We start from the raw sequence: 15,129 nt of genomic DNA, 5'->3' as shown, positions 1-15,129 counted from the left end.
TTTTTTTTCACGTTTAGTATAGAAATTTGTAATAAGGTACATAATGCGGTTATAATAAAATATTAATTTTAATTAATTCAAAGTACGTTAAAATATGAAAATAATTGCCCAATATGTATTTATATTTTAGAAAATATAAGAGAAGCGGCGCTTCCACAGCTTCCGTGGACGGCACGCCACTGCTCGTTTATTTTCAAGTATGATCTCTCCATTTTATTGACTGTTTCTACGTGCCACACACCGCAATTTGAGTACTACGCTCTAAATATAGATAAAAATATGTTTTTCATGACTCATTGTAAAAAATACTTTCGCATTGATTTCGTTGAAATCGGATAAGTCTTTGTATAAAATAGTAACTTAATACTTTTAAAAAATAAAAAATTTTATCTGCACAACTAAAATAATACTCACCTGAAATGCCAAACAGATAACAGTTGCAATGGCCGATGGTAACAATAGTGTTTTGCTGAGTATTATTATTGTCTAAAAACAAGAGAAGCAAATCAAAACTTCAAATCATTTGAAATACAAAACTAAATAGAATTTTAATCAAATTTAGTGCATTTAAAACACAAAAAAAAATGTTGATTTCTTTATACTCATATGTATATCAGTTTTCCAAAACCTTTTCTCACACATGGCACACCACAAGTAAAAATATACAAAAAATACAGGAGTTACAAAGTATTACATATGCTATGGTATGGGAAAAATCTGCACAAAATTGATAAGTTAGTCTCGTAAATACACATTAAGGTGTCCCTTATTTTGATTTAAAAATTTTTGGTCTAAATGCCTACCCCTAAATTTTTGGCATTTGGTCATAATTGCTCAAATATGAAGTGTCATCTCTATAGGACAGCATTAACCTGTGCCAACTTGAGTGCAAAACTTGAATACGGGGAATAATTGACATGGAGATATTAAGCAACAGTAAAAAACTAATAACTAAGAAATACCAAGCAATAAAGTAGTTCTTTGGATAAATACCACAAGTGTTGGCTATACTTCTTTAAAGCTGTTGTAGAAATGGTTGTATCTATCACTTTGTATGCTTTTAAGGGATTCAAGAAGCAGAGATCTTGATTAGGAGTTTTTACAGTTGCACTGCACTTACAACAAACAGAGAAATATCATGCAAACCTCCTTCCCTGATGAATATTTTAAGTTTTGATCCTAGGAGAAACATTTTTAAGAAAAAAGTTACTTTTGTCATCCATTGAGCTTGATGCAGAGTCTGAGGAGAACAGACTTTTAGTTTCTTTTTCATGTCACCTCCCAAAAATAGTACACAGAGTTCTGTAAGTTCGTGGTAATCATTTCTTGGCATTTCTTTCTGCAGTTCAGCTTTATAAAAGTCCAATAGTTCTTGAAGTTATAACTCACTGAAAGACTTTGCATAATCTTTAACACTTTAAAAATTATTAGCATTAACATTTTCCCAACTTTCTCTTGTGTGAAGAGAAGGATGTCAGGATTACTTGTTACATCACATGTTTTCCTTTCAAATGCACTTTGTAACACTACTTCATAGATGTGATGATGACAGAGAAAAACAACAACTCTCTATCCAATATTTGTTCCATGAGGATGCATGCACCATTTATGTGGCCGGTGTTTAAGGCAACTACAAAGAATTTTTACATTATTTTCCAAACTCCAACCTGTTAGTGTATTTCCAATGGCTTGTGCTTGCTCTTTAACAGAAGCATTTTCTAAGTTTAGAACACCAACGAGCTGTTCTTTATCTCCAAATGTTACGATTATTGGGAGTCTTTCTTCTTTTGGTTCCTTAACTTTCCATGCAGTTAACAGCTTACCATCCCAGTGAACAGTTAGATTTTCAGAGATATCATTATTAAATACAGCTTTAATGGCTTCAGCCCATTCCTTTCTTTTATTTTGCCTGATTTGACAAATGGAAGATCTATTAAAAGGAAGTTCTTCAGTGTTGTGACCAAGTGCTTCTGTTATTGCCTGGAGGATATAAACAGATTCTCTTACACTCAATTGACATCTGTCTAAAGCAGCCACTAATTTGTCAGTAATCAAATCTTTGGTGCCTTGTCTTGCAGTATTTTACTTTGGTGTGTCATCCAGAAACTGCAAAGACGACTCACCATCATTGCATTCATCCGAACTGAAAAATATACTGTCTTCATTTTCAGATAACGAGAGAGGAAGTGCAACTGAAGAGGTTGGTGTTACTGATTGCTTACTTTGTATTTTCTACTCTTCAAGTTTCCTTTTCCTTGACCATTTTTCTTTTTTGGTGAGTTCTCAATTCACACCTCTTTGCCTTAGTTCTCTCTGTCACTGTAAAAAGATTCTATTCTCATCTAATTTGATGGTTTGTAGAGCATTTGCATATGTCATATCAAACAGGTTGTCCAAATTGTTTTGAATATACTTTTCATGCACTTAAAATTCTCGAGACTTTCTTGCATTCATTTCTAATTTTCTTCATATCAAATACACAAATCTGTGAGGTTTTACACAATGCTGAAGAGATCTTGTTGGAATTCTCACTTTTTCCCAAAAGATCACATACATTTAACCTCTCATATCTTATAAAATAAAACAGCCAGCACTTGTCTATTTGACGGAAATTTGCCTCCAGTCCAGTTATTTGATGTTTCACATTCCCTATTAAAAATACACTATCCTTGGGACAACATAATATTAGTGTAACAGAGCACAAATACATCTAACACAGCTGGAAACAGAACACAAACTGACAGCGCTCCAAGTGTAACCACCATTCCAGGCCCGAGCAAATCGCAGCACATCCAGACACATTGATGCTCAAGTTTGCACGGATTAATATTCATCGATCATCAAGAAATTAAATATTTACTTGTCTTTGAGTGAAAGGGGAAAAAAATGAAAAAATTTTGAATAATAAGGGACACTCTAATGCACATGTATAATTATTTATTTTTAACAAATAGGGGAGTTAATAAACTTCATTACTGGAGTATTTATAAAATTTAAAGACTTCTAGCTTGTTACAACAACAATTTCGTTTATCATCAAATTGACTATCTAAGTAGCCATGATAAGAACCTTGATGATGGCTACTTACATAGTCAAAAATGTTTAATAAATAAAGAAATTGTTGTTAGAACAGACTAGAAGTATTTAAATTAGAAGAGTAATGACAATTTGTTCATTAATTAGAAACTTTGAACAACATGGTAATCATGGCTACAAACCCATGATTTTCACTATCAAAAAATGTCAAGAAGCTGGCCAATACATTTGATTACAAAGACGACGCATACCTTTATTGAACAGCCTGAAAAATTCAGAACTAATCATAAAATGTGATCTATGCTTTGAAAACCAAGACGCCAACGCTCACTGTTACTAAGTAAAGGCTCTCGCTTATATATCATGGCAAGAAACTGTTACCGGAAAAGCAGTGTCAAGCACTCATCCATAAATGAGCATTAGGAAAATTTATGCTGTTGGATAATGAGATGTACTTTGAGCTGAATGTGGCAGTCAACAAGTCCACCTAACCCTCAATTTACTTGATACTTGATCAGTACAATTCCACTTGCAAAAAAATTCTGGGAAATTGTTTGCTTGGATTCAATCCTAACTACCCCAGAGTGGTAAACCAATGCCTTGACTATCGATTGAATCAGAAAAATAAATCTTGAAGCAATACAATACTAACAAGGGGAGCCTCGAACACATTTTGTAAATTTGGATTGTCCTCTCCATGGTTATTTTCAGGAACTAAATAGTATCCCCTTAAAGTCACACTCCACTTCAAATAAGCGCGCACAATTTATTTGAGAAAAATCTCAATTTTAAGTTGTAACAACAGATTGCTTTTAGACCCAGGGAATCAGTAGATATTGAAAAAAAAAAGTAACTTTCATGTATGCATATTACATCCAAAAACTGATAGTTTTTGAGAATTATTCAGCATTCTGGTGAGGGTCAACAAGTTCAAAGGAATCTGGTGTGTACGGGGTCAACTAATTATTCTATAGACAAAAGTTACAAGAACATTGTTATGATATAATGAATAAAAAACGCACCACGGAGACCGGCATGCAAGCAGACCAACCAGCCAGAATAGGAAATCGGAGAACATGGACTTCAAAATCGTGGTGTATAGAATGAAACAATGGATTTCTGAAACTTCTGGAAAAAGTCAAGTCAATTTGTTATTGATGAACTGACTAAATAGTGGGAGCACGCAGTGGTAAGAACCCGCACATCACTGTGAATTCCAAGCTATTGATTTTATTTGAGCAAATGCAAAGATCTATACCAGTTGCCATAATACAACTTTTATGGAACAAAGTGTCAAAACTTTACGGTAACTAGCTATTTTGCAAGTCATGCCACAAAACAAGAGACACTGTACCCAAAGCACAATGAAAATATATGAAAACCTTTGGGAAACAGGCAGCATTGTGGAGTGAATATTGGAGAGTTGTAGGAAAGGAAGAAACTCACCAACCTGGATGATAACAGTTCAGAATGAAATGAATATACCACTCCAATTCAGGATTAAATCCAAATTTAAAATTCTTCAAGCAGTTTTCGCTACACCTCTATGTTATCATTGAAATCAGCCTTATTTTCAGGGCTACATTGATGCTTCAAAGAACAAGTCTGATTAGTATTAACCTATCCGATGTTGAAATTCTTCTCCGTTGCCTGTGATGCCATGTTGAATTTTGTCAATGTTAAGTCTAACGAAAATTACGCATTGTTTTAAAAAGTAATCATGGCTATTTTATCATCCAAAATTATTGTTTTATTTTTCACAAACAAAATAGATATATTAATATATANAATTAATGAATACACTGTGTACAGTAATTTACCTGATAAGACAGACCTCAGAAAAATACTTTATGAGGCATAAAGCTGTCTTTATCATGAAAATTAATTAACTAAGGATTTTTTTGCCCTGCCAGGGTGTGGCCGAGTTATCCGGAGTGCCGGGTTATTGAGTGCCAAGTTTCGAGGCTCTACTGTACTAATAAGTAAAATCTCCATTAAGTCTAACACCTCATGAGATATGACATGTGACCACCCTCTCTCTCTCTCTCCATCCCCTCGACCTTTCACAACCAAAATTTAATAGCATCAATGTCCCTCATATACAAGACACCACAGCAAATTTTGTTACTTAATCTTTACCCCATCTTGAAATATTAAGCAAAATAGACACCAACACACACAAAATTTTACCTTTTTTTTTTTTACTTTTTGAATTCAGGAGGTCTCAAAACGTGGAGATTTGCTAAAAACTTTGAGGGTCAAATTTGACACATTTCCAATTCTTTCCCTTGTTATGTATATATAATAGCCAGGAAAGTAAAACTTAAACACCAATTCTTATAGTTATATTGGTTTTATGCATATATATCTTGGCTTTATGTTTTATAGATGTATTGTACATAGTATGAAATAAGGTATTGTTTTTAACTTAGTTAAGTTAGATATAAAATTTCAATAAGGTAAATATACCCTTTTAATTGTTACTGGGTCCTTGAGGTATTATATAGGATTTACATAGTTATAAATTGTTTTTAAGGTCTTAAATGGTTTTATGGTGCAGGTCTGGCTGCACTGGTTTTCAAGGTATTTAGGGTTATACAGTGTATAAGGTTTTAATAATGTGTTAAATTAATTGGTTTTTATTATGAGTCCTCTTCTGCTCGGGGAAGATACTACTCATATTCACAGGTTTTTTAAGGTATACGTAGATGGTGGTGACTCAAGTACAGTGGACTTGCTGATATGCCTTTGCAGGTATGGCAAGTGGTGGTGGTGCAATAACCTGGGACAGTAGGTTTGTCAAGAAATCCATCAGTTGGCACTAAGTAATGAATTGGAGTTAAAATTGTGTTTTAATCTTGCTGTAGAGTAACCATAAAATAAAATTGGAGATTGGCACTGCAGTCAATATTGACAAAACTAACTTATTGGAGCCGATTAGTCTAACGGCTCAAGCATCATAAAAGACGACAACAAATTTATTTAAAAATTTGTATTGTCTGTTTTTGTGTCGAAAAGTATGAGTATTTATTTTACTAACACATGCATTTTTATCATAGAGTCTAAAAATTAAAATAGCTTAGTTCAAAAATAAAAGTGACTGACTAAATATCATACTCAGCTCTTTAAAATACTTAATGAATCATCAAACACCCGACACTGAGAAATGTTTATTAAACAAACATTAAGGCAATATGATAGGGCATCTTCAGATGCAACTGAAATTCAAACGTATTTTAACTTAACATTTAAATGGCAGAATGTTCAAATGCTTTTACATTTAAATTCAAAACAAACTATTAGATAAATTAACAAATAAATAATAAAACAAAACAAAATATACTAAATGAGCTAATACAATAATGATGTAAATAATATAATAGAATAAAAATAACATATGTAAAATAAAATAAAAATGAAATAAATACACAAAAAATGCATCTAAGTATAAGGGCAGGTCGGGCTAAGAATTTTTGTATTTTAGTTTTTCTTTTATGTAGAATTTCCATGCAGAAGCTAGTCCATCTACATCTCTGGCATTAATACAATCATATTTTAATTTACTTTTATAGATTTCGATTTTTTCTTCGTGCATTGCTAACGATGGGGAACGCATAGCCCTGAGGATAGTCGCTTCATTCTATTTAACCGTAGAGTCCTCTGCTTGTGCCATACAGGATAATACTGTGTTGCAGTGCCCTTTATTAATGTCATATTTGTGCTCCTTAAGTCTGATAGCTAAATTCCTTCTTNTTTGTAACACTACTTCATAGATGTGATGATGACAGAGAAAAACAACAACTCTCTATCCAATATTTGTTCCATGAGGATGCATGCACCATTTATGTGGCCGGTGTTTAAGGCAACTACAAAGAATTTTTACATTATTTTCCAAACTCCAACCTGTTAGTGTATTTCCAATGGCTTGTGCTTGCTCTTTAACAGAAGCATTTTCTAAGTTTAGAACACCAACGAGCTGTTCTTTATCTCCAAATGTTACGATTATTGGGAGTCTTTCTTCTTTTGGTTCCTTAACTTTCCATGCAGTTAACAGCTTACCATCCCAGTGAACAGTTAGATTTTCAGAGATATCATTATTAAATACAGCTTTAATGGCTTCAGCCCATTCCTTTCTTTTATTTTGCCTGATTTGACAAATGGAAGATCTATTAAAAGGAAGTTCTTCAGTGTTGTGACCAAGTGCTTCTGTTATTGCCTGGAGGATATAAACAGATTCTCTTACACTCAATTGACATCTGTCTAAAGCAGCCACTAATTTGTCAGTAATCAAATCTTTGGTGCCTTGTCTTGCAGTATTTTACTTTGGTGTGTCATCCAGAAACTGCAAAGACGACTCACCATCATTGCATTCATCCGAACTGAAAAATATACTGTCTTCATTTTCAGATAACGAGAGAGGAAGTGCAACTGAAGAGGTTGGTGTTACTGATTGCTTACTTTGTATTTTCTACTCTTCAAGTTTCCTTTTCCTTGACCATTTTTCTTTTTTGGTGAGTTCTCAATTCACACCTCTTTGCCTTAGTTCTCTCTGTCACTGTAAAAAGATTCTATTCTCATCTAATTTGATGGTTTGTAGAGCATTTGCATATGTCATATCAAACAGGTTGTCCAAATTGTTTTGAATATACTTTTCATGCACTTAAAATTCTCGAGACTTTCTTGCATTCATTTCTAATTTTCCTCATATCAAATACACAAATCTGTGAGGTTTTACACAATGCTGAAGAGATCTTGTTGGAATTCTCACTTTTTCCCAAAAGATCACATACATTTAACCTCTCATATCTTATAAAATAAAACAGCCAGCACTTGTCTATTTGACGGAAATTTGCCTCCAGTCCAGTTATTTGATGTTTCACATTCCCTATTAAAAATACACTATCCTTGGGACAACATAATATTAGTGTAACAGAGCACAAATACATCTAACACAGCTGGAAACAGAACACAAACTGACAGCGCTCCAAGTGTAACCACCATTCCAGGCCCGAGCAAATCGCAGCACATCCAGACACATTGATGCTCAAGTTTGCACGGATTAATATTCATCGATCATCAAGAAATTAAATATTTACTTGTCTTTGAGTGAAAGGGGAAAAAAATGAAAAAATTTTGAATAATAAGGGACACTCTAATGCACATGTATAATTATTTATTTTTAACAAATAGGGGAGTTAATAAACTTCATTACTGGAGTATTTATAAAATTTAAAGACTTCTAGCTTGTTACAACAACAATTTCGTTTATCATCAAATTGACTATCTAAGTAGCCATGATAAGAACCTTGATGATGGCTACTTACATAGTCAAAAATGTTTAATAAATAAAGAAATTGTTGTTAGAACAGACTAGAAGTATTTAAATTAGAAGAGTAATGACAATTTGTTCATTAATTAGAAACTTTGAACAACATGGTAATCATGGCTACAAACCCATGATTTTCACTATCAAAAAATGTCAAGAAGCTGGCCAATACATTTGATTACAAAGACGACGCATACCTTTATTGAACAGCCTGAAAAATTCAGAACTAATCATAAAATGTGATCTATGCTTTGAAAACCAAGACGCCAACGCTCACTGTTACTAAGTAAAGGCTCTCGCTTATATATCATGGCAAGAAACTGTTACCGGAAAAGCAGTGTCAAGCACTCATCCATAAATGAGCATTAGGAAAATTTATGCTGTTGGATAATGAGATGTACTTTGAGCTGAATGTGGCAGTCAACAAGTCCACCTAACCCTCAATTTACTTGATACTTGATCAGTACAATTCCACTTGCAAAAAATTTCTGGGAAATTGTTTGCTTGGATTCAATCCTAACTACCCCAGAGTGGTAAACCAATGCCTTGACTATCGATTGAATCAGAAAAATAAATCTTGAAGCAATACAATACTAACAAGGGGAGCCTCGAACACATTTTGTAAATTTGGATTGTCCTCTCCATGGTTATTTTCAGGAACTAAATAGTATCCCCTTAAAGTCACACTCCACTTCAAATAAGCGCGCACAATTTATTTGAGAAAAATCTCAATTTTAAGTTGTAACAACAGATTGCTTTTAGACCCAGGGAATCAGTAGATATTGAAAAAAAAAAGTAACTTTCATGTATGCATATTACATCCAAAAACTGATAGTTTTTGAGAATTATTCAGCATTCTGGTGAGGGTCAACAAGTTCAAAGGAATCTGGTGTGTACGAGGTCAACTAATTATTCTATAGACAAAAGTTACAAGAACATTGTTATGATATAATGAATAAAAAACGCACCACGGAGACCGGCATGCAAGCAGACCAACCAGCCAGAATAGGAAATCGGAGAACATGGACTTCAAAATCGTGGTGTATAGAATGAAACAATGGATTTCTGAAACTTCTGGAAAAAGTCAAGTCAATTTGTTATTGATGAACTGACTAAATAGTGGGAGCACGCAGTGGTAAGAACCCGCACATCACTGTGAATTCCAAGCTATTGATTTTATTTGAGCAAATGCAAAGATCTATACCAGTTGCCATAATACAACTTTTATGGAACAAAGTGTCAAAACTTTACGGTAACTAGCTATTTTGCAAGTCATGCCACAAAACAAGAGACACTGTACCCAAAGCACAATGAAAATATATGAAAACCTTTGGGAAACAGGCAGCATTGTGGAGTGAATATTGGAGAGTTGTAGGAAAGGAAGAAACTCACCAACCTGGATGATAACAGTTCAGAATGAAATGAATATACCACTCCAATTCAGGATTAAATCCAAATTTAAAATTCTTCAAGCAGTTTTCGCTACACCTCTATGTTATCATTGAAATCAGCCTTATTTTCAGGGCTACATTGATGCTTCAAAGAACAAGTCTGATTAGTATTAACCTATCCGATGTTGAAATTCTTCTCCGTTGCCTGTGATGCCATGTTGAATTTTGTCAATGTTAAGTCTAACGAAAATTACGCATTGTTTTAAAAAGTAATCATGGCTATTTTATCATCCAAAATTATTGTTTTATTTTTCACAAACAAAATAGATATATTAATATATATAAAAACAAAAAAATTATATTTTGGAAGTTATTTTTAATATAAAAATTATAATGACTAGCAACATCTAGTTCCAAAAACATACCAATACTGTAACAAGTCAAACATTCGAGGACAGAGGTCAAGACCCCGAAAAATGTCAGGAACAACACAGGACAGGTTAAACAGACCTAGTTTAATTTTGTCATTAGTTACGATACAGTAACCTGCACTTGGAAACCAAGCCGACAAGTTGGGCTACAGTCCTCAAACCTATCTCTTTTTCTCTCAAATACTAAGAAGATTACTGAAGAATACAAAAAATTTTTGTCTTCATAAAATCATTGTTTCACAATTACCAGTGACAAATCAAAAAACATTCTTCACTTACAGAGATGACCTTTTATTTGAGGTGAATTAACTGTTGCTTAATGAACAAAGGAATAATTTATCCTAAATACTATATTATGCATTAAAAAATAAAAATGAGAAAAGAGGAGAGATGTTGCAGGTCAAAACCATAGTTCAATATGTTACGATTTTCTGACGATTGTCTAGTTTGTGACGAAACATAAAGTCAGTTTAATTCATGTAATTGTTTAATAATTTAGCAGTGTGTTTAAACATGATTATAAAAAAGTTAAGAGAAAATTTGATTATTATTTAAACTTGTAAGTCAAAGACTAGGGCTATTTTTAATAAAGGCAAAGATTACATAAAGTATTAAATTGCACACAAAATCCAAACATATCTAAATTTCAACATTAGTCTAATCAGTGATTTAACATTACTAAGAAGCAACAAATGTTTTTGTTGTTCATCCATAAATCTATGCATATTGCATACTATTTTGCAAATCTGGATTTTTACAGGCTTCCTATTTTATGGAAGTGCTCATTATTTCAGAAAAAAAATCCAAACTCTCCGGAAAACATTCTCCATCAAAGTATAAAAATCAGAAATAAAAATGTGTGCAACTGATTTAAATCCATAGATCATCCCTCTAGCCTGCCCCTATTTTCCTAATTATCCTCCAGGATACACTTTTGTTACAGGATACAAAGGGTTCAACTTAAGTACTCACATGTGTAACAAAATTACTACACACTTATCCTATCCTGTCTCCCTTAGAAAAGACACAGCTGATATTGACCAAGCGCAATCTTTTCAAACCATACATTTTTTGATGAATTTGGTAATTAAGAAACAGAATGCAATAAACTATAGTACTACCACTCATACCTTTAAAAATGCAGTAAGATTTTAATTTTCCTACTGTTTTTGGTTGTTTTAAACAACCTTCCTCGGGATAAAAAAACTAATTACAATTTAAAAATAAGAACAAAAGCTGTCCTCTGTGAACAAGTTGAATTGAACAAGTTGTGTGTGAACAAGTTGCATTTCAAATATTAATGCTTTAAAAATTTAACCTGCCTTAAATGCCTTTACCATTAAAAATTTGCATTTTTAAAGGTAAAGACATCAAAAATCATACTTCATTTTTAAAGGTATGAATGGTAATACTGTAGTTTATGATGAATGCAGTTTTCCTGAATAGTGCAGAAAGCAATAATTTTGTTTCAATTAGATGTGGAATCAACAATTATATCTAAGATTTTCCTTAAGATTCCCAATAGCCAGAGAACCTCTTCATAAGCTTTTTAATGCCAAAATTCTTTAAGTATTAAGCTGCTATTGCTATTTCATTGATAAAAGAGTTTTGGAGTGCTGTTTTATTTTCTTCAGTGCTGGCAGAATTGTGTCTGCACTTTTACTTCTTTTTTTAATTGTTGTTTATTCTTTTTTCCCTTTGATTAATAATACTGTGTACTGCTTCCTGGTTTACTTTAAAATATAAGGAACACTGAACACCTCTGTCGTTGAATTTTTGTTCTACTTCGAACAGTGTGGTAACTTTGAGATGTTGTCCATCTCCAAGTGAGCCAACTCCTAAGATGCAAAGACTGGAATCCTTTTTATATCTATTGACAAAGGAAAGAGGATTATTAGTTGCTAGGAATCTACTTTATGTACCATTTAACAGGGATATTTGTAAGATTTGAAGACTAACATGAGTGGTATAGTTTCTCATTTATCAACCCTCAAACAATACTGTTCTCAATTGTATGCAAGGTTCTTGTCTATTGAAGAGGAGAACTGAACTTTAATTAAGAATCAAAATATCTGAGTTGAAAAAATTGCCCAACGATTGTAATTTACAGTTTTGAATATTTGTCACTTCTGACAGGGCATTTAAACAATTTTTCTAATCATAATAACCTTATAATTTATTATTTCATAATACCTCAAGAAACTGATTCTTGCAACTGTTTAATAGATTTTTTTTAATTGTGAATAAAAGATTATTAATATCAATTCTTCAGATGTAATTGGTATCTCCTCAAAAGAAAAACCTGGTAGAGAAGTTTATTGTATTACTTCATCTAATAAGTACAGGTATCCCTGATATAACACAGTAATTATGTTCCAAAAAAGTGCCGTGTTATGTGAATCCATGCTGTACGAAACAAAGAACTGGTGAAAAACCTAGGGTTAGGTTCCAAAAGTTAACAAAAGTATACTATTCTTTTTTGTTAACAAGACAAATATGTTTATTAAAGCTAATTTCAATAATTAACTAAAAGAAACAATTAAAAGTACTGTATTATGCACTAATATTAATTTTAGTTAAATGAGGATGTTTTCTCTTTATAAAGTATTGTTGTCATCTGAGCTTGTTGATCTTGGTCAGAAATATCATTTTTTTCTTATTTTTATAATAAAAAACTTTTATGGATGGTAAAATAAAAATATGTTATTAATTGTGAATGAAAAATTTGTTTTAGGGCCCTCATTTGTTCAAGTACTGAGCAAATTTTTCTCCAGAATTTGTGTTCAAATACCAAATTGTTTGAGTACCAAGATACTGCTATATCTTGTTTGCCATTTTTACAAATGATTACTTACCTATCTTTAAAAAAAAGCTTAATAACACTTACCTACAAAAGGTTTAAATATATTTTTCTAAATATAAAGATTAATCTATAAAAACAAAACACGGTGATAGTCTTAAAGGCTAAAGCCTGAAAGCAACGACGACGACACCCAGTTAATAGGAAAGCTAGGACAAGGAAGAAAAACAAAATTACTCAAGAAACTGAAAAATGTAGGTTCTTACTTTTGCACTGTTTTCGCAATATACATTTTGGATATATTACTAGAATTCTCTTGGTACTTACTATATTTTATGGCATATAAGATGCAACTTTTATCTAAAAAAGTCTTAATCACCTTGCATCTTATATGTGATCTTATATCACATGTGCATCTTTATCTTATATGTGCATCTTATATCACAATCTTCCATAGCCTACCGAATTTCCCAAATGGTCTTCAATAGGCTACATTTTTATTCAAAAGTTAGATTCTATCAAACCCAATNTACCTATCTTTAAAAAAAAGCTTAATAACACTTACCTACAAAAGGTTTAAATATATTTTTCTAAATATAAAGATTAATCTATAAAAACAAAACACGGTGATAGTCTTAAAGGCTAAAGCCTGAAAGCAACGACGACGACACCCAGTTAATAGGAAAGCTAGGACAAGGAAGAAAAACAAAATTGCTCAAGAAACTGAAAAATGTAGGTTCTTACTTTTGCACTGTTTTCGCAATATACATTTTGGATATATTACTAGAATTCTCTTGGTACTTACTATATTTTATGGCATATAAGATGCAACTTTTATCTAAAAAAGTCTTAATCACTTTGCATCTTATATGTGATATCACAATCTTCCATAGCCTACTGAATTTCCCAAATGGTCTTCAATAGGCTACATTTTTATTCAAAAGTTAGATTCTATCAAACTCAATTCTTCAATAAAAATATTTAATACGACATTTAATTAAGCATATTATTATTATTATTTCCTATAGCTCATCAACTTTTGCATGTATTCAAACAGAATATTTTAATGGTAAATCTTAACTGTAAATGACTTCTTTTAAACATCTGTATTTTTCTTAAAAAAAATTAAAGTGTGAATTCTAATTTACTCTTTTAATCAGATTATAGTATAAAAACTTTTGAGGCCTAGTACCAACAGCAAGGGATGGCTAAATACGTTAAGTACTATAAAGCTACAGCAAGTGCCGTATAATATCAGGTTATATATATATATATGTGGCAGTTGCTCTAGCTTTATTGTAATGTATCAGGTTTCATATGATGGTTACATTTGTACACTAAGTGCTTTTTTCCTAAATATTCTGTGCTAAGATGAGGGTGCATCTTATATGCTGTAAGATACAATATAGTACATGTAAATTGTAATATTGAAAACTTTTTGTCCATATTATAATAAAAGCAATCTTTAAAATGCAGTCACATCTTAACTTTAACTTCATTTGGTCAGTTAGTTAATTAATTAGCAACTAACCGGCCAAGATTTCAGAATTAGTATTTTATAATTATTTCTAATCCATTGATCTAATTCCAAAATACAAATTTCAAGAATCCAATTATAATACAAGCAACTAAGAAGTAAAGGTTTTATACACTTACCTCAAAATCCATAAAATCAAATTCGGCTGCACAAGTATATAATAATGTATGAAAATCTTTATATGAAGTAAATTTAGATTTTAATATATTTAATATATGATCCTGTAAGAAAAATAAATTTATTAAATATAAAGTACAAAATGATAAAATTTCTGCTGTAATAGTCTGTTGTCAAAACTTATGTAACAGTTAGCATTATGAAATGAAATTAATTAGAAAAATTCAAATATGATAACAGAAAATTTCAAACACAGGTATACCTCGCCTTACGTCAGTAATTGGTTCCAGGAGGCGACGTAAGTCGAATTTACTTGTCTCCGAATCTACTTGTCACTAGGCTAAACCATAAATTACCATATCCGGTTCTGTATTTTATTTATTAATGCATTTTTAATAATATATGGTTAATAAGGATCTATTTTAAGCTTACAAACAAATAAATTTTAGTTTTTAATATAGTACAGAAAAAAGTAATCTAAATTTACAAAT

The 15,129-nt window shown here is 31.9% G+C and overlaps 1 protein-coding gene across 2 annotated transcripts in view; it reads right to left on the bottom strand.

Moving 5' to 3' along the window:
* The window catches only part of LOC111635894 (probable C-mannosyltransferase DPY19L1), a 71,496-nt gene that overhangs the window by 23,593 nt on the left and 32,774 nt on the right, over positions 1-15,129 (bottom strand). For both annotated transcript variants that reach the window (XM_023381019.1, XM_023381018.1), the window contains 2 exons: positions 14,641-14,742; positions 415-486 (listed from right to left, as the gene is read on the bottom strand). In XM_023381019.1, the coding sequence (XP_023236787.1) occupies positions 415-486; positions 14,641-14,742 (174 nt within the window). The remainder of the gene's footprint in view (positions 1-414; positions 487-14,640; positions 14,743-15,129) is intronic.

This window comes from Centruroides sculpturatus, unplaced genomic scaffold, assembly GCF_000671375.1.
Source record: "Centruroides sculpturatus isolate CEXI.00-Female unplaced genomic scaffold, Cexi_2.0 scaffold933, whole genome shotgun sequence".
Lineage (NCBI taxonomy): Eukaryota > Metazoa > Arthropoda > Arachnida > Scorpiones > Buthidae > Centruroides > Centruroides sculpturatus.
The sequence above is the reverse complement of the archived record's forward strand: the minus strand, read 5'-3'. Positions and strand labels throughout refer to the sequence as shown.